The sequence below is a fragment of the Chrysemys picta genome, chromosome 10 (assembly GCF_011386835.1).
Source record: "Chrysemys picta bellii isolate R12L10 chromosome 10, ASM1138683v2, whole genome shotgun sequence".
Lineage (NCBI taxonomy): Eukaryota > Metazoa > Chordata > Testudines > Emydidae > Chrysemys > Chrysemys picta.
Window position 1 is genome coordinate 30,372,762 of NC_088800.1, and position 23,592 is coordinate 30,396,353.

The window sequence follows — 23,592 nt, forward strand, 5'->3', positions numbered from 1 at the left end:
CTATTATTTCACAGATGAGAAAACTGCGACAGAAAGATTAAATGATTTGCCCAAGGTCACAAAATGAGACCATTTTAAAATGCAGAAATTGTGCTTTCTGCACTCAGACCATTAGAACACAGGCCAAATATTCATCACACTGAAACCAAGGAGAGTTTTGTCATTACTTCAATGGAAACAGGATTTGGCCCCATGTGTCTCATTCTGTTTTTGAGGTGCTTAGAGACCTTCCTGCATGAAAGGTAAAATATGAAATGTACACCATTATTATCAATGCAAGTCATTATGCTGACATGCCATGCTAAGCCTGGTATTGACTTAAGGGAAGTTCTCTCCACTTCATATATTACCAACAATGAAGATTCTGTAAACAGGTTTCAGATGGCAATTTTGCTGCTGTTATTTGTGGGGGGTTGAGGGGAGAAAGGCAGGACAAGAGGACAGAAACCAGGCTGCTCAATGCCACAGCTCTACTGGACCCACTTCATTGGTAGTAGTACAACTTGTCAGACACAGAGGGAGAAGATGCAGCTTTAAAAGTGCTATTTTTATTTTACGTAGTCACCTTTCCGAGCAGAAGTCCACTTTATCTTTGATAGTCAGGAGTGTGTGGAGTATAAGATGAATGGGATTTGGAAGAGCTATGATATAACAGAAGCATAAGAGACAACCATGCTTGTCCCACGCAGAGCCAGAACTCCATAAAACCCTTCTTTCATGGACTAAAAACAATGCTATATTAGGGCCAGTCTATGGTATTCAACCACCAAGCAGTACTGGTGATGGACAGAAGCCCCTTAAGCCCTAGAAGAGTTTTGCAATCTCTTCAGGAGACAAAATCCCTTCCCTCCCCTAGCAACTTCCCCAAGTACAGTGGGAGTGCACACATTGCGCCTACCCTTTGCCATGATCCCACTTGCTCCTCGGGGGGATTGTATCGTGGGGGTGCCCAAGAGCAGTCCCTGTTCTCCCCAAGCACTTGGTCCCTATTCCTGCATGGGGAGCACCGAGATGGCAGACAGCTCACTGTTCCACCCATTGCCCTCAAACACCCACAAGACCCAAGAACAATCTGACCTTTAAGGTCATATTGTCTGTGTTTGGATCCTGTCCCGTGATTTTTGTCTAACTTAATTAAAAACCATTACTTCTATGTCAGATGAATGCTTCTCCACCCTCAGCTTTGCAGGTAATATTTTGGAATCAGGCCTCTCTTCTATATGCACCTCCAACATTTAAATTAACCAGATATGATTTTATTCTAGAATGAGCATTAAAACACACAGTCTTAATACAGAAGATACACCAAAGATATCTTACTGAGATCAGAAATGTCAGCTCATTTACAGAGACGCTTAGTGCCAAACAGCAGATATAAAATCTATTAAAATGTAAATTTTCAAGGTTATTAAAACCTGATTATCAACTCCCTTATTATATCTACACCTCATTATAGAACGCAAGTAATTGACACCTGAAGCATGATGTAAAGGTATTATTGTTTCCCGTTTATATGAAATGTAAATGTAATTACTATTATGATGGAGGCAGAAGGACCTTGAAAGTAAAGTGGGTAGGAAAAATAAAAAGCTCCTAAGGCTGAATACTAATAAAACCATGTATTTCCTATGCAAATGTATTCTTAAAATGCCAATTGAGTGCTCAGTGTGTGCATCAATATTAAAAATAAGAAAACTGGATTAACAATATGAAATAAAAATTTAAAAAAAAAAGAATTTACCTCCTTGCAGTTCTCTGAATTGGAGAAGTGTATAAGATCATCATTATACATCTCCTGGGTATTGATTATGTCACTATATTCTTTCTGACTGAGATCCTCTGGATTAATTCCGTTGGCTCTCAGAAACTCCTGGTAGGCCACGCTGAAAGCCTGACCAATTGATTGAGCTATCAGCTGTGCCTGTAAAATAAAATAAGATGCAGCTGAAAAGGAGGAACACCACTCAGTAACTATGAACAGAGCTAATTTGCTTAAAAGATTCACCCAAAATGATATAGAATGCAACGATAATATAAATCTCTCTTCAGCAAACTCAATACGGCAAACTCTTCACCTCTTGACACTTCTGGTCACGCCATCTAAAAAAAGGCATTTTAGAAGTGGAAAAGGTACAGAGAAGGGCAACAAAAATGATTAAGGGTATGGAACAGGTTCCGTATGAGGACAGATTAAAAGAATGCGACTTTTCAGCTTGGAAAAAAGAGATGACTAAGGGAATATGATGGAGGTCTATAAAATCATGACTCGTGTAGAGAAAATGAATAAGCAAGTGTTATTTACTCCTTCAGATTACACAAGAACTAGGGTCACCCAATGAAATGAATAGCCGCAGGTTTAAAACAAACAACAGAAACTACTTCTTCACACAAGGTACAGTCAACCTATGGAACTCATTGCCAGGGGATGCTGTGAATGCCAAAGCTATAACAAAAAAGAATTCAATTCATGGAGGATAGGTCCATCAATAGCTATTACCCAAGATGGTCAGGGATGCAACCCCAGGTTCTGGCTGTCCCTAGCCTCTGACTGCCAGAAGCTGGGAGTGGACGACAGGGGATGGATCACTTGATGATTGCCTGTGCTGTTCATTCCCTCCAAAGTATCTGGCATTGGCCACTGTCAGAAAACAGGATACTGGGCTAGATGGACCATTGGTCTGACTCACTATGGCCATTCTTATCAGCTCCTTTCACCAAGAAGCTGCAATTGCTAGTAATATGCTACTTATGCATCTGTTTCTATAAGCACTTAAGTAGTATATTGTAGATCAGGAGTTCTCAGACTTTTTCACAGCGTGGACCATATCTTAAGAGAGAGATTGTCACATGGTCTGGACACTCAGTACGTTCTGACCACAACTGCAGTCCCCTGTGCAGCAGAGAGGAGGGTCTGTGCTTGCATGTGTGACCAGAATAGAGTTCCTCTGTTTGTGATTATTAAGCCCACCCTCACACTGGACCAAATGGATGCATGGTTAGCTTGGACTGCTCCATCATCAGAATCTTCAATACTCCTGGATCTTATACCAGTGCATGTTCCACTTCTGCAAATCCATCTGCTCTCACTTTGCGGCCATTGTACCTGTCCCATAGCTTCAGCAAACCCTATCCCCTTTTCCCCCACCCACTTGCTGATTGCCTTATTTAACCCAGAACAGTGCCTGCACTGCCTGCCAGCATCAACAATGTTTAATAATTTGTCTGTGCCTTCTTGCATAGTATGGTTTTGTGACAGGGAATGGGGGCAGAGAAGGGGTGGGAAGATGCGGGGTGGGGCTGGGCCTCATGGAAGGGGTGGAGTGGGGTGGGGGGTTCAAGGGCCCAGAGCAAAGAGGGGAAGTCAACGCCTATGGTGCACACTGGCCAAACACTGCTGGGTATATCCTAGCCACATTTAGGAAACTCTGCTGGACTCCAATTGTTAAGTCATTCGCCATGTCTCTGGTGTGTTTCTGGAGAGCTCCTCTGACTATGCAATCTCTGCAATATGAGATGACTACCCATCAAAGTTAACTGTAGGAGAGTTGAATTGCAAGAGTTGAATTCCAGACTAATGTCTGGAAGCCTAGGGCAATAGACACATTAGAAATGAAAAGACAGATGATAATAATAATACTTAGCACTTCACACATTCAAGGCACTGTACAAATGTTAAATAATTAACTGAGACAGAATCATAGAACTTTGTAGCAAACTTTGCTTTTTAGTTCCACTAGATGTCACTGCAGCAGTGAGAGACAGAGGTAGGAAAAAGCAGGAGGTATTTATATGCAAAATTAGTATTCTTACCTGAAATTTTTATTTCTCCTATATGGATCTACTGCAGATCACAAGAGAATGCTAGATTAGATTTGCTAGGTCAACATGGTTTCCAGGAGCCCTGTTCTTCCACCACAGGATATGAACAACTCCTACTGACTTAAATAGGAGTTGCTTGTATCCTGCAGTGTAGGGTCCCTCAAAATACTAGTGATCAGATATGGATCACATATCATAGATAAGGAAGCAGTATATTCAGTCTGACAACCTGAGTTTTGACAGTGTTTTTGTTCTGAAAATGCAGTGCTCTTTGTCAGAGAACTGGCACAACCTAAATACAGTCAGGGATATCCACACTATCTCTACACATGGTAGGCAACGTTATAACATCTATAACTCTTTATTCCCAAAATCAGATGCTAAATGGTTTATTTCAAGTGTTAAACAGAGGTGGCGTTCTTGTTTAATTTGTGCTTTACAATAACATGTTGCAATAAACTCCATTGTTTAAAGACAGACAGAGGTCGATATTCTACCATTTGAAAACAGATTTAGAAAATCCTGAGAAATGATCAGCTAAACTAGTCATGTTGCATTACTGTATATTCTGGAACTTCTTTTCAACTAGGTGACCCATCACACTATGAACAACAATACAAATCAATATGCCCCAAGACATGTGAATGTCAACAATGGAGCAGTAATCAATAAAGATTTTTATAACCCATCTTATCATGGTTTGTCATCTATCTCTCCTTCCCGCTGCTTAATTGTGTTTTCTGTCTCCACTGGTATCAGTTTTTGGGTGTTCAGTCCATTTCTCTCCCCTCTGCTTTTCAAATCCACCAACAGCTCAGAAAGAGACCTAAGTCAGATTCAGGCTTAGAATCAATTATTGTTTTTAATGATACTTTGCTCTCATTTAATGCTTGACATCAGTACATGTCAAAGAGCTTTACAAAGGAGGTAAGTATCATTATTCCTATTTTACAGATGGGGAAATGGAGGCACAAGGAGGCAAAGTGACTTTGCCAAGGTCACCCAGCAGGCAGTGGCAGAGCTGGGAACAGAACCCAGATCTCCTGAGCCCCAGACCGCTATTCTATCCACTAGGCAACACTGCCTCCCAATTCAAACATTAAACTCAAAGATTTTCTGCCTTGCAAAATATGCAATCTGGAGCTAAAATTGTATCAGGCAATGGGCTAGCTTTATTTTCAAAATAACATGTTAAGAAATAGATTTTAAAACTGACCATTAAACTGGTGGATTTAAATGATCACTTCTTCCTGTTACTGGCACTAGTACTTCAAAATATCTTTGTAAGTCAGAAAAAAAATTAATACTTTTCCTGCTTTTAATTTTTACTAACTTGACACTTTTTTTAAAAAAGAAAAATTAAAGCACTTGCCCACCCCAGCCTGGAGAGGTGAGAGTGTCTCCCATTCATTCTTTGGCCTTTCTACGATGAGTGCAAAGGGCCAGAATTGTGATGTGGTCACTCCTTTTCCTTTTAAATAATAAAATGCAGAGCATTCCTATGGAATCATGTACGGCTGGAAGGGACTCAAGAAGTCATCAAGTCCATCCCCCTGCACCGTGGCAGGATCAATTAAACCTAAACCATGCCTGACAATGTTTGACCAACTTGTTCTTAAAAACCTCCAATGATGAGGATTCCACACCTCCCTTGGAAGCCTATTCCAGAGCTTAACTACCCTTATAGTTAGAAAGTTTTTCCTAATACAGATGCTCTCAGAGTTACATAAACCCGGTGTACACAAATCCGAGCTTATGGAAAAAGATCCATAAGCTAGAAATAGGAGGGGTGGTGTTTGTTTTTTTTTTTTTTGCATAATGGTCAGAGATACGTTTCCGACTTACGCAAAATTCGAGTTACGCAAGGGGAGCATCTGTATCTAATCTAAATCTCCCTTGCTTCAAATTAAGCCACTTACTTCTTGTCCTACCTTCAGTGGACATGGAGATCTATTGATTCCTGTCCTCTTTATAACAGCCCTTAACATATTTGAAGACTATTATCAGGTTTCCCCTTGGTCTTCTTTTCTCAAGACTAAACATGCCCAGTTTTTTTTAACCTTTCCTAATAGGTCAGATTTTCTAAACCTTTTATCATTTTTGTTGCTCACCTCTGGACTCTCTCCAATTTGTCCAAATCTTTCCTCAAGTATGGCCCCCAGAATTGGACACACTATGCCAACAGAAGCCTCACCAGTGCCAAGTAGAGTGGGACAATTTCCTCCTGTGACTTACTCCTGTATTACACTCCACAATATTAGCCTTTATCACAGCTGCATCACATTGTTGACTCATTCAATTTCAATCTATAACCCACAAATCCTTTTCAGCAGTACTACCACCTGGACAGTTATTCTTCATTTTGTAGTTGTGTGTTTGATTTTTCTTTCCTAAGTGAAATGCGTTGTCCTTATCTTTACTGAATTTCATTTTGCTGATTTCAGACCAATTGCCCAATTTGTCATAGTGGTTTTAAATTCTAATTCTGTACTCCAAAGTTCTTGCAACCCCTCCCAGCTTGGTATCATCTGCAAATTTTATAAATATACTCTCCATTATCCAAATCATTAATGAAAATATTGAATAGTATTGGATCCAGGGCTGAACCCCGTGGAACCCCACTAGATACACACTCCCAGTTTGACAGTGAATCATTGATAACTACTCTGAGTATGGTCTTTCAACTAATTGTGCATCCACCTGATAGTAATTTCACCAAGACCACATTTCCCTAGTGTGCTTATGAGAATATCATGTGGGACTGTATCAAAAGCCTTACTAAATCAAGAAATATAACATCTACTGCTTCCCCCATTCACTAGGCCAGTAACCCTGTCAAAGAAGGAAATTAAGTTGGTTTAGCATGATTTTTGTTTGACAAAATCATGCTGGCTATTCCTTATAACCCTATCATCCTCCAGGTGCTTACAAATTTCCTTTGAATCATGAAATCTATCATTTCATGATCACTTTCACTCAAATTGCCTTCCATCTTCAGATTCACTACCAATTCTTCCCTGTCGACCAGAATCAAGTCTAAAATGGCTGCCATCTTGGCTACTTCCCACACAAAAAGTTGTCCCAAATATATTCCAAGAACTTACTGGAAATTTTGTGGTTTTTGGTATTACTTTTCCAGCAGATGTCTGGGTAGTTAAAGTCCCCCATTATACCAGGTCTTGTGTTTTGGGTATTATTGTTGTTCTAGAAATGCCTCATCCACCTCCTCTTCCTGATTGGTAGTTTATAGTAGACTACTATCAGGATACCCCTTTTATCATTAACCAGTGACTCCCACCTCCTTCTGGACTTCAGAGCAAGGGTATATATTCTTGATATTTTCTTTTACCCCACCTGTCCTTCCTGAACAAAGCTATAGCCTATATCAATATTCCAGTCATGAGACTTATCCCACCAAGTCTCTGTGATGCCAACTAAGTCATAATTTAGCTTATGTACTAATATTTCCAGTTCTCTAATTTCCTTTGTTTTGTATTTTCCCATCCAGTCTTATCAAAGCATAATATCTAGACCAGGGCTCGGCACGCGTGCCGATTTTTAATGGCACGCTGGAGCCTGCCAGGACTCCATTAAAAATCCTGCCCAGCCCAGCCCGCTCTCCTCTGCCCTCCGCTCCCCCCGCGGGGGCAGGGAGCAGAAGCATAGCCGTGCGCACGGGGTAGGCAAATGACCCCACTCTCCCGGCACGGCAAGCCGTGGGGGCCGCGCTCCTGGGCCGGAGCGCAGCAAGCTGCCAGCCCCTCCCAAGCCTTCTCCCCTCCCCTGGAGCTCTGCCGCCGCGCGCGCAGCGCTCTGGGGGTAGGGACTGCGCGCTCCTGCGGGGCAGTCTTTGGCTCTGCGGGGAGGGAAAGACGCTCCCCGCTCACCCAGAGCCCTGCCGCCGCGCGCGCAGAGCTCTGGGGGCCGAGGCCGCGCGCTCCCGCGGGGCAGCTTATCAGGCTCTGCGTGGAGCCTCATGGTAAGGGGTCCAGGCCCGGGGGAGTTGGATAAGGGGTGGGCGTGGGGGCAGTCACGGGACAAGGTGGGTTGGATGGGGGGGGTCTCTGGAGGGGGCAGTCAGGGAGCATGGGGGGTTGGATGGGGCATGGGAGTCCCGGGGTCTGTCAGGGGGCGGGGGGTGGATAGGGGTCAGGGCAGTCAGGGGACAGGGAGCAAGGAGAGTCCTGGGGGGGCAGTTAGGGTGGGGGGTCTCTGGAGGGAGGAGTCAGGGGACAAGGAGCTGGGGGGTTGGGAGTTCTTAGGGGGGCAGTCACCCAGCCCTCTCTCCTGAGCCCTGACCCCCCCCCATACACACCTTGCCCTCTGCCCTGAGCCCCGCACATACCCCAGACCCCTGCCCTGTACCTCCCTCATACACACCCAGCCCTCTGCTTGACTCCTTCATCCCACCCCCACAACCCTAGCCCTGACTCTGGCACCCCCACACATCCCCAGCCCCCCCCTCTGCGCTGACCCTGCACCACCCCACATCCCCAGCCCCCCCACACCCTATGCACCCGCCACATCCCCACCCCCACCTGGAGCACCAAAGGGGAGCTCCTGCACCCCCCCCCCACATTCCCATCTGCACACCTCGCATCAAATGGGAGCTGCCCAGGTAAATGCAGCACACCCGAACCTCCTGCCCCAACCCTGAGCCCCCTCCCTCATTTTAGCTCCTGGCCCGACCCTTCACCCCCAGCCCTGTGCTCAGTGCACTGCCACCCTCAGCTCAGTGGAGAGAGAGGAAGAGAATGGCCAGAATGAGGGAGAAAGTAGGTACCCACTGTATGTGGGGAGGGCCGGGACCCCAGACTGGCAGCGGGCTGAGTGGATCCAGCAGCCAGGATCCCGGCTGGCAGGAGCCGGCGGATGGAACCCCTGAGCGACAGTGAGCTGAGCCACTCAGTCCACTGCCAGTCAGGGGTCCTGGCCGCCGGCCCCACACAGCCCGCTGCTGGTCTGGGGTTCTGGCTGCTGGACCCTTGCCAGCCGGGTTCCTGGCCGCAGGCCTCACTCAGCCCGCTGCCGGCCGAGGTGAACAGAACCCCAGACCAGCAGCGGGCTGGTGGCGTAAGATCAACATTTTAATTTCATTTTAAATGAAGCTTCTTAAACATTTTGAAAACCTTGTTTATTTTACAATACAACACTAGTTTAGTTATATAATATATAGACCGGGGTTGGCAACGTTCGCTCGCCCGCACCGCTTCTCGCCGCCCCCACTGGCCCGGGACGGTGAACCGCAGCCAGTGGGGGCCGCGATCGGCCAAACCTGCCACGTCAGCAGGTAAATAAAACTGGCCCTGCCCGCCAGGGTGCTTACTCTGGCGAGCCGCGTGCCAAACGTTGCCGACCCCTGGTCTAGACTAACTTTACCCAAGAGTGCTCTAAAGCTAAGAATCTGCCACCTTTTGTGAATGCACTATGGCACAGAGTATACAGAAACATAATGACTATAATCACCATCTTTATTGTGCAGATGCTTTTTTGAGTGAGGGGTCAAAGTATTTTCTGTATAATCAAAGCTTTTATTTAAAAAGTATTGGTTTAGCCCTTCTAGTTACAAAGAAAACCTTCCAACAGCTGCTGCTCTGACCATACAGCAGTAGGGGAAAGTGCAATTTATAACATTTTCAATGCAGAACATATAAATGAAGGCGTTTTGATGTTTTTAAATATAAGGGGCCTGATTCCCAGGTCTGTTGAGAGCACTTTGCGCATACGTAAAATCAGCAGATCTGTCCATAAGGATTTCTCCTCCCCAGTAGGTAGACAGCAAGCAAAAGGGGATCTGGCCAGGGCACCCTTTGACCTGGCCAATCTCTGGCTGCTGAAATAGTCCTTTTGGGGCTGTCAGTGACTGGCCATAAGTTAGAGCAGCTCTTAAGACAAGGACCAGACAGGTCCCTGGTTAGCCTCGGGGTTGAGGGAGCATAGACATGTCATTCAGCATAACTCAGCCAGACCAAAGAATCTGATTCAAGATGATCAGTTTTGTAGCCACTGAATGTAAATATCTACTTTGGCCATATATGGTAAAATGAACTTTAAAAAAGCATCCAAATGATTATGTATTACAATATCCAGAGGGGAGTGTAGGTTGAATGAGCACCAACAATTCTGAGATAGTGGAGGAAGATTCTGGGAGTTGAAGAAGGAAATGCGAGTGATTTAAAGGTATAGGTGAAAAAAAATAAAGTGAGAACAGTTTGGGATAGAACAGTAACAACTATTATAAAAGTTAGCCTGTAAACCTTTGAAAGGATCAGCCAATCAGAAAAGCAATTCTTGGTAACAAAAATGCATTCATGCGATAGATACTATTAGATTTCTGAGATCCCTTAAGTGACATATTGTATTTAAAAAAAAATTTAAGTTTACTTACATCCTCAGATTCAAAGACATGACATATCATTTTGTACTGTTTCTTTCCTTCTTGGGCACCAGGTGTCGTCTCTATACAGTCTTGAGAAGCAGACCTTGGCATCCGGCGTCTTGCCATTAAAACAACGATGTTACCAATATCAGCAATGTATGAGATTGTGCGCAACGCATGATCCATCATAGTTTCCTACACAAAACAAAAGATAAACAAAAATGTTCCACATGCACAATATTACTCCAGAAATGTCACTTTTCCCCTCTCCCATATTGTCTAATTTCTCGAGCGTGACAACAGACAGCTAAGCTTGCATCTCTTTGTGCAGTTTATATGGGGCCAGATCCTGCAGCCTTTATTCAGCCAATTTCTCAAACAAAACTGCCATTGAAGTCATAGCCTGAGTTACTGAAAAGCCCTGGGCTTCAATGGAAATCTTGTCTGAATAACAACTGCAGATATTTGGCACACAGACCCTATTACAAAAAGTTAAAAAGCATCAGGCCTCAAGTAAAAAGAAAATATGTTCCAATATTTTAGAAATAATTTCATCATGTTTGAAAATACATGGCTTTTGCAAACAATTAAACTCCAAAATAAAGCAGTGACAGAAGCTGTTTATAACAAGATCATGAGCATTACTGCTATGTCAGACAAGATAAAGAAGGATTCAACAAACCATAAGGTAACATTTTCCGAAATACAAAGTTAACATTTTCTTTCCTCATAATGGATTGTAAATGTTGTGTTGCCTTCTTCTCATTACGAGGGGCAAATTTTAACATAGATATTCTGCCTCCTTCCTCCTCACCATGTAAGTCACACCAGCTAGGACACAGATATCTGAAAGGGAGGTCAGCCTAGAGTCTGGATTCAGAAAGGTACTCAATGCACCCGTACTCTACTGAAGTCAATGGCACTATTTGCATGCTTAAAGTGAGGCACATGCTTTAGTACCTTTGCTGAATTAGGTCCTAGTCTGAGTTCATATCACCTCTGAATTTGGCCCTCTATGGATGTCTGTTGGCAAATGTTGGTTTCCATTTGCAGTATCTGTACAGGACTACTGAAGTTCAGCCATCTGTAGGCAGGTGGATAACTGGTACACAATATGTTGCACAATAGGGGAGATCAGAAAGCTCTGGGCAAATTCTCCTCTCAGCAACACGAGCATAATAAAAGCTAATGTGCCTTAGCTAGCATAACTAGTCAAAATCTTCCTCAGCCGAGTCAAATTAGGGTTGTCAGGCTGCCAACTCAGTTACACTGGACAAGCTTTGACCCCTGGATGTTAGCTGAGAAAAGCCTTTTGCTCCTTGATTTTAGGAAACAATGAAAACCTGCCCAAACTATGATCTGAGAAAGGTATCTTATGTAAGAGCACGCTATTGCTCCAAAAGGTGAAAAAATAACTCTGGAGCAGTTTTTAAACACTCTTCAAAAATTTCTACCTCTATCTCACATCTTTTAGTACTGCATCCTCTTGGTGGATTACTTCTGCCTTTTAATTTATTTCTCTTTTTAAACTTTGTGACATTACCAGGGAAATCTCAGCTTACCATCTCCAGATGCTTTCTCCCAGGAATGTATCATTATGGAACTAATAAAGTTATCCTTGGGCAAACATGAAGTCAGCGAATGTTTGCAATCACGGAAGAATTTTTTTTTTGGTCACTGAACTTGTTTTATCCCGGATATTACTATGTATTTGTCTTTTGCAATGATCTAAATCTTTGTGTTATTGATTTCTAGTTTATACTTCTGTCATTTGTTTGTTCAATCAAAAAGCAGTGATCTCATTTTTAATCATGTCTCCTTTGCACCACTGGGTATAAACTTGCAGTAAGTTTTATTATTAGTGAACTTGCACTGAATATGAATAAATGAATGTGGCCCACCAGCTACCTTACAAGATTCCTCATTTATGAGGTGTTCTGCAGCTAAATAACGCTATTACAGTTCTGAAAGAACTTTAAACATTTAGAATTGTAAAGCCAAATAGTTTTTTGTACTGATATTCTAGGTAATTGTAAATTTATACAGGTTTTAAGCAGCACTCTTGAAATATTTGATTGTTATTTCGCCTGAAGAGATAAAACATCCATCAAATCTTCTGCTTGAACTGGAATACAAGCACTTGTTCTTGAATCAGTGCTTTCTGAATCTTCCCCGTGCCGCAGGTATTTAGTCTGAAATCAATATATTGTTTTATTGTTTCCCTTTTAAACATTTCGGGCCCTTGTCCAGGAGAGAAGGGGGCCTCTGCAGCTTGTGGCCCATGTAAGGTCTGAAGCTATAATTCCTGGCTTTGCAGCTGCGGGGGGCTGCTCCCTGTTCCCAGAAGGGTGCTTTTCCATTGGTGGTGGACATGCAGTGTGATGTTACATATGTGATGTCAGATTTAATCCAGCCCAATTGAGATATGTAGCAATTGGGCTAATGAGAGTGAAGTGATGGCACAGAGCAGATTGTTGTGAACGGAAACAGTCAAAGAACTTTTTCCACCCTACAGCAGTCTGACATGTCATGTAGAAACATTAACAAACAAATACCCAATGGGTCAGTGCTGACTGAGTGAGGCTATGCAGTCAACCATCTTGAGGGGGCTCCTGTGATTTAGCTTTCCTCCTTGGCCCCTCCTCAGCAACCTAACGCATATAACATATTGGGGCTTTGCCTTTGGCCTTGTTCAGCAGGATGACCTGCCTCCTGACCTTCTGCAGAGCCACTACATATGGCTTTCTGGGACCTGTGTGACTCAAAAGTGCATGGAAAACTGTTATAATCAAAAGAGATATCTTGATATCAAGGAAATCTTTCAGAGTAGACCCAGATATCAGCAACTCCAGAGCAAAACGTAAAGCCTGCTTTTGTCCTTGCTTTCCCTAAATAGCACCACAATAATAGCACCAGTCCCTTCTGGCTGCAGGAAGGAGAAAGAGATGCTCTTGCATACACTTTAGAATTCTGCAACGTGTTTATCATCCAGCATGGCAGGGGCCATATTAGAACTTAGATGTTCTATGTTGATGCCCACATGGCATAGTAAGACCCCGCAAAATCTCAGTTTCTGTTAAAAATATGTTTCTAGTCTTCAAGGTTATGGAGATAATCCTGAGATGTGAAACAAGCATAACCTTAGTGTTCTCTTTCTGAGTCTGCAGGTAGCTTGATGCACTGTCCCTGTGAGGTGTGAACACCACTAGTGTCCATGACCCTCAGTGGGATGTAAACTCAAGGCCAATTATGATATTTTGTATGTCATCAATTATACCACTGCTTACCATTTTTTCAAATGGGGTGGGAGTGAAGTCCAGGGGGTCAAATTGGGAGATACTGCAGGGAAGGAAATGCAGAAGGGAAAAAAGGAAGAGACATACAAGAACAGGTGAAAGAAAGAAACAGAGAACGGTGGATAAGTGAGGAAGAAATAAAAGGGTGGAAACAGCAGTGGTCCTACAAGTGAGATTGTTTTCCACTATGCAATGCTGAATGTGACATATAGCTAAAAAAGTTTAGTGATTACATAAGGCCATATTCTGCCCCTGACCCTTGTGTAATTGTCACAGTGGCAGCAGTGGGAACTCTGCTGTGGATTGAAGGTCATATATAGTGGAAAATGTATGTCCTGGACCACAACCCATAATTTTAAAATGCAATTTGATCCACTCCAAAGAATGATTTGATCCTTCCACCCCTTCTCTAGCTATTCATTAGTTAATTCTTGTCCTTATGGAGGTAAGGAGCCACATATCTGGGTATTTATCTATCAAATTACAATGCTTCTCTCCCAGGCCTGAGAGAACAGAAGAGTTTTTCAGGTCAGGAAGAACAATTGTTTTAAGAACCATAATACAGTGTAACTTGACAGAGCTAGAAAAATACCAACACTGATAACTTATCGGAACGACCTGGTCTATAGATTTTTCTAATCTCTTTTTTCCAGACACTATTCTTAAAATGCTTTTAATAATTCTTTTCAGTCTGAAATAAAACATTCTGTGTTTATCCCTAAATTGCGATAGATGAAATGTGATGATGACCACAGAAGGGCTTGGGGGTTTCTGTGAAAATCTGCAGGGTCCAGCAGCATCTATAAAGCTTCTCTCAGTGGAGGGGAAAATGTATTATAATGGACATCTCCCAGCAGGCGATGGGAACTCTGCAGGGAGAGTTGTTTTTCAGGAGACTGTTCCAAGTATCCAAATCATACACACAAGGTTCACAAGAAAGAATGGAGGTGGGGAAATAAATACATCTATGCATTTAGAGTTTCTGTCCCCCATGTCCACCACCCACGAGCAGGTCAGATTTTTTCCCTCCCAATCCTAAAAGTAGATTCTCTCCTGCTTCCCCCCACACCTTTCCATTGTTTACTACAACTAAATGTGGAACTAAACTGTATTAACTGCACTTGTCCACCTTTCTTTCTCTTCCTCCATCTCCATATTTTTTCTCCTTTTCTCTCTGCATCATTGCTCTTTTCTCTGCTCTCAGGGTATGTCTACACTACCCGTCGGATCGGTGGGCAGCAATCGATCCAGCGGGGGTCGATTTCTCGTGTCTAGTCTAGACGCAACAAATCGACCCCCGTGCGCTCTCCCGTCAACTCCTTACTCTAGCTCAGTGAGTGGCGCAGGCAGAGTTGACGGGGGAATGGTAGTAGTCAATTTATCGCAGTGAAGACACCATGGTAAGTCAAAGTATGTCGACTTCACCTACGTTATTCACATAGCTGAAGTTGCGTAACTTAGATCGATTCCCCCCCCCCCCACCCAGTGTAGACCAGGCCTCAGTATCCCCTCCCATTACTTTCCCCCTTCTCTCCTTGTTTCTCTCCCTATCTCCCTGTCCCTAAATCCCCCATTTGTCTTCTCTCCCCTAATCTCTCCATCCCTTCCTATCTGGATCCTTAATCTTTCCCTCTTCCCTATCCCAAGTCTCCCTATCCCAAACCTCTCACCCATATCTCTTTCCTTGGAAAACCAAATATATCCTTCCCCCCACCCCCAGACCTGGTTCTCCTTCTCCCAAATGGCCATCTGGGTTCCCCTTCATCCAAATCTCCTTGCCTCTATATGTGTTGCTCTCCTAGAAGTCCCTGTTGCTACTCCTCATGGATTTGTTTCCCATATCCTGGTTCCCTGATTTCTTCATTCTCCCTTTCATATGTTCCGTTTTTCCTTCTTCTTTGGTGGCTCCCTCCTCTCCCTGGTAAAAAGGGGAAAAAGGACTGTGGCTACTCTGAGGGTCAGTTGATTAAATCTGAAGCAGATCTCAAAGGAGGGTTGGGGGCGGGGGCAGGGGCAGAGGGGCTGCATGTTCTCCCACAGCCCTCCTGGTGGCTGATGGCTGCCAGGAACTAAATAGGAGCTGGGAGCCTTTACCTGTACAGTTCCTGTGGCTGCACTGTGGGAGCACGAGTCAGAGAGCTAGACAACTCAGAGACCTTCATAGGACCACTCCCTAAGGTGGACACTGACTCAGAATACTAGACGCTCCGGTACTTCTGGAATGGCGTGGACACGCCCCCGCCTGCGTGACCCCACACACACGGTGTGTGTGAGATCACATCAGTGGGGGCAGAGCAGAACACTCTGAAAAATGGTATCCCATTGAACATCAGCTTTACCAGTGACTGGGTTGTGGAGTCAGGGCATGTAGATTTGCCAACCTCATGTTGTTCCTCACCTCTCCTGCTGCTTCACTATCCCAGCTTTTCCACATTGTGAATATGAGAAGCAGGAGATGGTTGCTGTGGCACTTGTGCCAATTTCACTCCCGGACTGCAAGCCCAGCCCACAGAGCAGAGCAGCTAGAGATCAGAAGTATGGCACTCTGTCAAAAGCGGGGTTATTTCTAACACATGAGTTGAACAGGTGGTCACACAGAGCTGAAAATATCACGTGTGAGTGACTTCAGGCTGGTAGGGGCAACCATTTGCTAGTTTTGCCTATGGCAACAAACTCACTAGAACCACGGGTCCAAGGTGACAATATGCCTTACTGCCACTACTGACCCAGTTCAAACCCCAGCATAAATCAAGTTAGATGTCTTGTGACAATTTTTTAGTGAAATTATAATTCTTTTAAACCAGTTAGTACCACCAGATGCTTCCATGCATGACATACAATAAAATTACATAAGGGTTAGAACACTGAATTAATGATTGCAGAAAGTGGTTTTATATAATTGACAGATATAAAACTGCACACTGCCTGTGCCAGCTGCTACACCAGTTGATATAGAGCCACAGTAATGAAGCCAGTCAAGAAATCTCTCTAGCACTGGTAAAAACACAGTCAAGCTAAAAATGCAAATACTCATCGACAGTGAGTACTAAAAGACAGGGGAAGCAAAGCCTCCGGCTACTTTGAGACCTGCTGTACACAGAAAAATCAGCCACATTCGAAGTAGGCTTTAGTAAAATCCTTTAACATAATCAATTCCAATATCAGATTTTTATTTTTGTTCAATATACAGGGCCAGACTCTGGTACCCTCACTCATAGTGAATAGCACTTGTGGAATAAGGTAATACTCACCTTGAGTAAGGGTATCAGAATCTGCCTCAGGGTGCTTTTGCTTTTCCTTTCTGTGTAAAGCCCATTCAGTGTAACTGCTCATATTGAAATATTTAAGGAAAGGAGAGAGCGAAGTCCATTGAGAGGAGCCTTCATTAAACCAACTGGAATAACAAACCAAATCCATGTATCATCTTCATCCCATACATCTAGCTACTGAATGTGTCTGCTCATTCACCAATAATTGGCTTTTTTAACCCTTGACCTGACTTGATTGTCTGCATACAATAGACATGTTAAATGTATGTCGTAACAATGAAGACAGATTTTGCTATCAATGCTATAAGCATTGATAACATGCTCTGCATTGTACAAGACAAAGCATTTTTACCATCAAGCGGGAAAAAATATAGGCCTGAATCAGTACGGCTACTGCTGGTCAGCACTGAAGTGCATTGGCAGAGCTGGGTATGGTAGATTGCAATGCAGCTGCCACATTACATGGTATATTCTACTCTTCGGCTGTGCAAATATGGAAAGTTTATAGTATGTCCACATTAAAAGAAAAGTACACTGGCTTCAGCCAGTAGTGTTAATTCCTTACTTTAACAAGTACTAGAACTACCCAGATTGTACCTATAGAATAAAAACAAAACAAAACAATTGGGGGGGGGGGGAGGAAATACTTCCATACCACCTGGTAAATCTCCAGCCTCTAAGAGCTCTAGCTATTCATCTACTCTTGACATGTTCTCGAGTATTAGGGAGTTATTCTCAGGATGTATGATTACAGTCAGTCAAGACAAGACAGCCACTCCATATATTCATTAGAGAATAATGGAAAGCATTAAGTCCGTCATCACTGAACAACCTTACGAGGTGGCCTGTAACATAGCTATAGTTGTTAATTCAGCAGTTGCCATTTCTGCAATAGTCTTGCTAATGTACCAGGTACATAACATTCCAGTGCAGGTGGCTTCAAAACCAAGTTTTATGATAATCATAATGCTGGTTGTAAAAATGAGCACAATAAGCCGACAATTTGGGTATGAAAGTTTGTCCTGAGCCCACTGAATGAAACTATTATAGTACATTCCTTGCTGCTATATATGGCTTCTAATTTTGTTGGTGGGTATTTTCCACCCTTTTTCCTGATCTCCCCACAGTGTAAGAGATTTTTATCCTACTTAAAATTTAGATTCTATTTACTAAATTAAATTTCATTAGATTGTAAGTTCTTCAGGACAAAGACAATCTTTTACTATGTGTAGGTACAACACACATCAAGCACAACAAGGCCCCAATCTCGGTCATAGCCTCTAGACACTACCGTAATATTGTAATAAATAATAGACCTTGGGGAGGAAGGATGACAATTCAGATACAGTTTCTTGAAAATCGGGAAGTTAAATGGAGAGAAATGAAGGGCTTGGTTAAAGTGGCAAATGACCTTTTTAGACAAAAGAGAGTGGAACAAAGAACCAGATCTGAAACTCAGGATAGCTCTTAAGACATAACAAAGCTGAAATGGAGCAGGTGGACAACCACACATGAATCTTGAAAGGCTTCAGGATTTTAACCTAACTGGTTTTACACCTTGATAATATGCAGGTTTCTTCCCAAAAAAAGAAAACACAGCAAAATAAAATAATAATAATAGTAATAATAATAATGAAAAAACCCCAAACCCTCAGCATAAAAATAAAATACTGAGAAATGGCAACTTTGACAAATATTTGACAAATATTGACAAATGCCCATATGGTGTATCCTTTCCAAATGCTAGTATCCATTTCAGTGGTGTGTTTAACCACATATCCAGTAAAGACAATTCTTTCTCAACATGTGAGAACATGTTATTCTAAAGTGAGAGCCATTGTGTAAAATCAGCAATATTTTTTAAGCATTATGATTAAACATACCTGTGTATCTGCATTCAGAACTTTAATCCTCTGTGTGGAGATGAACAGATCCACTTCAGTCAAGGCCTGGGAATCTCCCTCAGAAGTCTAAAAGACAGTCGCATTGTAACAAAGGGAATTTTAATTTTCTATTTAAAGTGACATCTCCACTGATCACTTCAAGCAAAATGTAATGTTGAACAATTACATTGCTGAGCTACTACAAAGACAGCTATTCAAAGGTGTTTCCATATACATGCAAATTTAGTATTAGAGGACATTTACTGCCGAGGAAGAGATGTTTTTATTTTGTGGGTGAGTATGAACTTTCAGAGCTCATGGATGGTGCTGAATTGACGTCCTCTATTTATTGACATAACTGGAGAAATGGCATGGATACTTTCCCACACTGTCTCATCTGCATGCCTCATCCCTGTTCTTGAGGCACCACCAATAGACATCAGAGAGTAGTCTATTCTCCATACCTATTCAGTCCTTGCCATTGGTACTGGAATTACTAATAAGGATGCAAATCAGAGCTAATTGTTGTGAGAATCCAGTAGGGGGTGTGTAAAAGAATTCCATGACTTTAGGAGGCGCCTGATATTTTAACTGCCTTGTGAGAGGTGGAAATGGCAGAAGTGCTAAATGACCTTTTTGTTTCAGTTTTCACCAAAAAGTTTAGTAGAGATTGGACAGCTAACATAATGAATGCCAGTGAAAATGAGATAGGATCAGAGGCTAAAATAGGGAAAGAACAATTACAGGAGGGGGTGGTTCAGAAGCAGATCTCATGGATTTAATCATTAGGGAAACCTGAAGGCAGGCCTCTGTCCTTCTCTCAGGAGCTGAAAGACTTGCAAATCATACATTTACAGTGATGTGTGATTATCTCACACAATAGCGGCACTTTGAGCTTCCATTTGAAGCTGGGATAGCTCCCTCCCATGAAGGCCTGCATTTGAATACAGGAGAACTGGATGATGCCATACCACTGACAAAAAGTGATTCTAACAACTAAAGGTTGCAACAATCAACCAAATGAATAAAATTAAAAACCATAAAAGCCAACACTATAAACTAAACTGTAAAAAATACTGCTAAAAAATCTAAGGGAAAGCTTGGCAGTCTTTTGGACAGTTGGGCTCTGACTCCAAGCTGTAATGAACTGAATGGCAGTCTTTGTGCCTCACCCTTATATGCCCTCACAGCAGAGCATGAGGATTGAAGTCAGTATGTACACTCTATGGGTACTGCTGGCCACAAAGATTCTGATCTCTAGCACGCATATGAGGTGCATGTGCACCATCAGTGGAATGTGCATATCGACAAGCACTCTAAGGAAAATATCTGGTCTCTTCTGAGTTGTGTTGAATTAGGATCAGAGGCCTTGAGGTAAAAGATTCTACATCCCATTACTAATCTAGTTCTCAGTGGAGAAGTGCCCACATCACAATGTCTACCATCACAATGGACACAGAGTAGCACCCTTGTTGGCAGTCTCAGCAGAAACCAAGGACTGAATGGCCATAGAGCCTGAACTACACCTTCATCAGAAGAGGTGTTCCTTCCAGCTGAGGCTTGGATCACTGATGAAGCAGCATAGGGAAGCATGCTCTATTGCTGCCTGCACTCTACCTGTACTTGTGGAAAAAGAGAAGACTTTGTTCTCCAAGGGGTATCAATCCAGGACCACTCACCAGCACTGAATTCAGTCACAAAAAAATAAAAATAATGCATTTTTTGTTTTGTTAATTATATTCCAGGTGGGTCAAACAACATGCAAAGAGTGAAAGCCACATTACACTTTGGCAAAGAATTAACTGCATCACTTACAATCAAGACGATCACAAATAGTGAGATTCGCTCTAATGACTGTTTTGACAATTACATTTAGCCCGTCCCTACTGATGTATATTTTGTGTAATTGGGTGAAATATCTCATCAGCAAATTGTGGTAGTTACCATCTTGAGTTGGAAAATTAAACTTTGTGTGCGCTTAAATATTCAGAATAATTTAATTAATACAAACACAATAAGTCACAGTCATATCAAATAACATCATCAGCATTAATTGCTTCTCCTGTTAAAACAAGCATAAGCATTAGATTTTTAAAAATTCTCCCCATCATAAAATTGGCTGTTTATTTGGACTGAACAAACCACAGGACATTGTGACATTAAACAGAAGAGCAGCAACAGACAGGCACTCCAGCAAGTGGAAGATGAAAGAAATAAACAAGTGTTTCTTGTTCCATCCAGTGGCCTACTATTAAACAAGTAAAACCAAAACTACAACTTCATGAGGATCTGTAATGAAAAACACAACACTCCACAGGGAGCAAGGACAACAAAAGTGTAAACAAACATTAGCATTCAAGAAAAACAGTTTACACACCGCTTTTTTCTTGATTTTAGCCGCCTTTTGCATCCTCTGAGGAACAGCATAAAAAAGAAAGCAGACAGATGCACACAAAAAAAGAGAAAAGACAGTGCGTGAAGTCAGGGAAACCTTTTGATTATGATTCCAGCCTCTTAAATTTTTTTTTTTTTTTTTTTTTTTTTGCAAATAAAAGGAGAGATTGGTTTACAAGCTATACAGGTTTGAAGCATATTGGCTTTAATGAGATAACGGACATTGTCAAATGAGGTTATGCATACTGTCAACTGATTACAGAAATACTGTAGAGTGTTGTCTGTTAACAACTGCTCATTACATTTTTTTCCTGCTGGATACACCATTACCTAAAATTGCATACCAGGTACTTACATGTGCACTTTCAGGGTGTCCAAATCCCATTTTATTCATTCAAAGAGATATATTTGTACATACAAAAGTCGTATTAGTCCCAGAAGTACTATTAAGGCACTAACATTTCAACATCAGGCTATGTTTATAATATGGTAGCTCCTACAACTATTCTAAATGAAGAGTTTCATGCATCAAAATATGAAAGGCGGGTAATTCCCCTTAAATATAAGGATACCGTTTCCTGAACAAAAGGATTTAAGGAACACTTTGTCTCTCATAACTTTTAGATCAGGACAGTGCTTAATCTGTAATGAAAGAGGTGCTGGGGCTCGAGCAATTTTTGTTACTTTCATAAATGATGCAGCAAACCCAGAGGTGCCAGGACTATGAATTGCCAAGCTAGAGGTGCCAGGGCTCAGCCCTGGCACAAAATAAGCACTGGATCAGGATCAAGTTTTATTGGATGCTTCTGAAATGGACACGTGCAGAGATCAGATACAGTACAGAACAATCTGTGGGTAGAGCCTGGACAACTCTTCAGAAGAGAGATTGCAAAAGGTGTTGGAGGAGAGTCAAACTTCTGTCACTCACCAAAAGGCTACTTATTTTACCTGTGGTCATTGCCCTAACAAGCTGCAAAATACCACTCAGTTATGTTCACTGTATAGATGCGAATGTGAATGAAAGGTCCACCTAATTTCTGTATGAGTGTGTTAACATTTGTGGGGAATCAAGCATATGAAAGAAATATATGTCATATATGTCCATGGTAACATCCAGACCCATGAATATGATACAGTTCTGCGGTGACCTAGAATCCTAGTTTTGACGTCTCCGACTCAAAGAATATTTCCAACATACCTCTGAACAGCATACCAACCCACAGAATCCCCCCTACCAGCACTAAAAAAAAAAAGATTCTGCGTGGACTCCTCCGGACGGTCGAAACAACAGACTGGATTGCTACATAGATTGCTTCCGTCAACGTGCAAAGGCTGAAATTGTGGAAAAGCAACATCACTTGCCCCATAACCTCAGCCATGCTGAACACAACGCCATCTACAGCCTCAGAAACAACCGATATCATAATCAAAAAGGCTGACAAAGGAGGTGCTGTCGTCATCATGAATAAATTGGAATATGACCAAGAGGCTGCTAGACAGCTCTCTAACATCACATTCTACAGGCCATTATCCTCTGATCCCACTGAGGATTACCTAAAGAAACTACACCATCTGCTAAAAAAACTCCCTGACAAAGCACAGGAACAAATCTGTACAGACACATGCCTAGAACCCCGACCAGGGGTATTCTATTTGCTACCCAAGATCCATAAACCTGAAATTCCTGGACACCCCATCATCTCAGGCATTGGCACCGTAACATCAGGCTTGTCTGGTTATGTGGACTCTCTCCTCAGACCCTACACTACCAGCACTACCAGCTATCTTCGAGACACCACTGACTTCCTGAGGAAACTACAATCCATCGGTGATCTTCCAGAAAACACCATCCTGGCCACTATGGACGTAGAAGCCCTCTATACCAATATTCCACACAAAGATGGACTACAAGCTATCAGGAACAGTATCCCCGATAATGTCACAGCTAACCTGGTGGCTGAACTTTGTGACTTTGTCCTCACCCACAACTATTTCACATTTGGGGACAATATATACCTTCAAGTCAGCGGCACTGCTATGGGTACCCGCATGGCCCCACAATATGCCAACATTTTTATGGCTGACTTAGAACAACGCTTCCTTAGCTCTCGTCCCCTAACGCCCCTACTCTACTTGCGCTACATTGATGACATCTTCATCATCTGGACCCATGGAAAAGAAGCCCTTGAGGAATTTCACCATGATTTCAATAATTTCCATCCCACCATCAACCTCAGCCTAGATCCATTTCCATTTCCTGGACACTACTGTGCTAATTAGCGATGGTCACATAAATACCACCCTATACTGGAAACCTTCTGACTGCTACACTTACCTACATGCCTCCAGCTTCCATCCAGGACACACCACACGATCCATTGTCTACAGCCAAGCTCTAAGATATAACCGCATTTGCTCCAATCCCTCAGATAGAGACAAGCACCTACAAGATCTCTATCAAGCATTCTTAAAACTACAATACCCACCTGCTGAAGTGAAAAAACAGATTGACAGAGCCAGATGAGTACCCAGAAGTCACCTCCTACAAGACA

General features: G+C 42.6%; 1 protein-coding gene across 27 annotated transcripts in view; it reads right to left on the reverse strand.

The window, feature by feature from the left end:
* APBA2 (amyloid beta precursor protein binding family A member 2) overlaps positions 1-23,592 on the reverse strand; it is a 304,744-nt gene that overhangs the window by 115,688 nt on the left and 165,464 nt on the right. For 16 of the 27 annotated variants that reach the window (XR_010590738.1, XR_010590739.1, XM_065558317.1 and 13 more), the window contains 4 exons: positions 21,024-21,059; positions 18,647-18,733; positions 10,208-10,393; positions 1,742-1,921 (listed from right to left, as the gene is read on the reverse strand). Coding sequence is in view for 22 of the 27 variants with exons in the window: in XM_065558317.1 (XP_065414389.1) it covers positions 1,742-1,921; positions 10,208-10,393; positions 18,647-18,733; positions 21,024-21,059 (489 nt within the window). In the remaining 5 variants the exon portion in view is untranslated. The remainder of the gene's footprint in view (positions 1-1,741; positions 1,922-10,207; positions 10,394-18,646; positions 18,734-21,023; positions 21,060-23,592) is intronic. The other 11 variants (XR_010590740.1, XR_010590741.1, XR_010590742.1 and 8 more) reach the window with 1 other exon arrangement.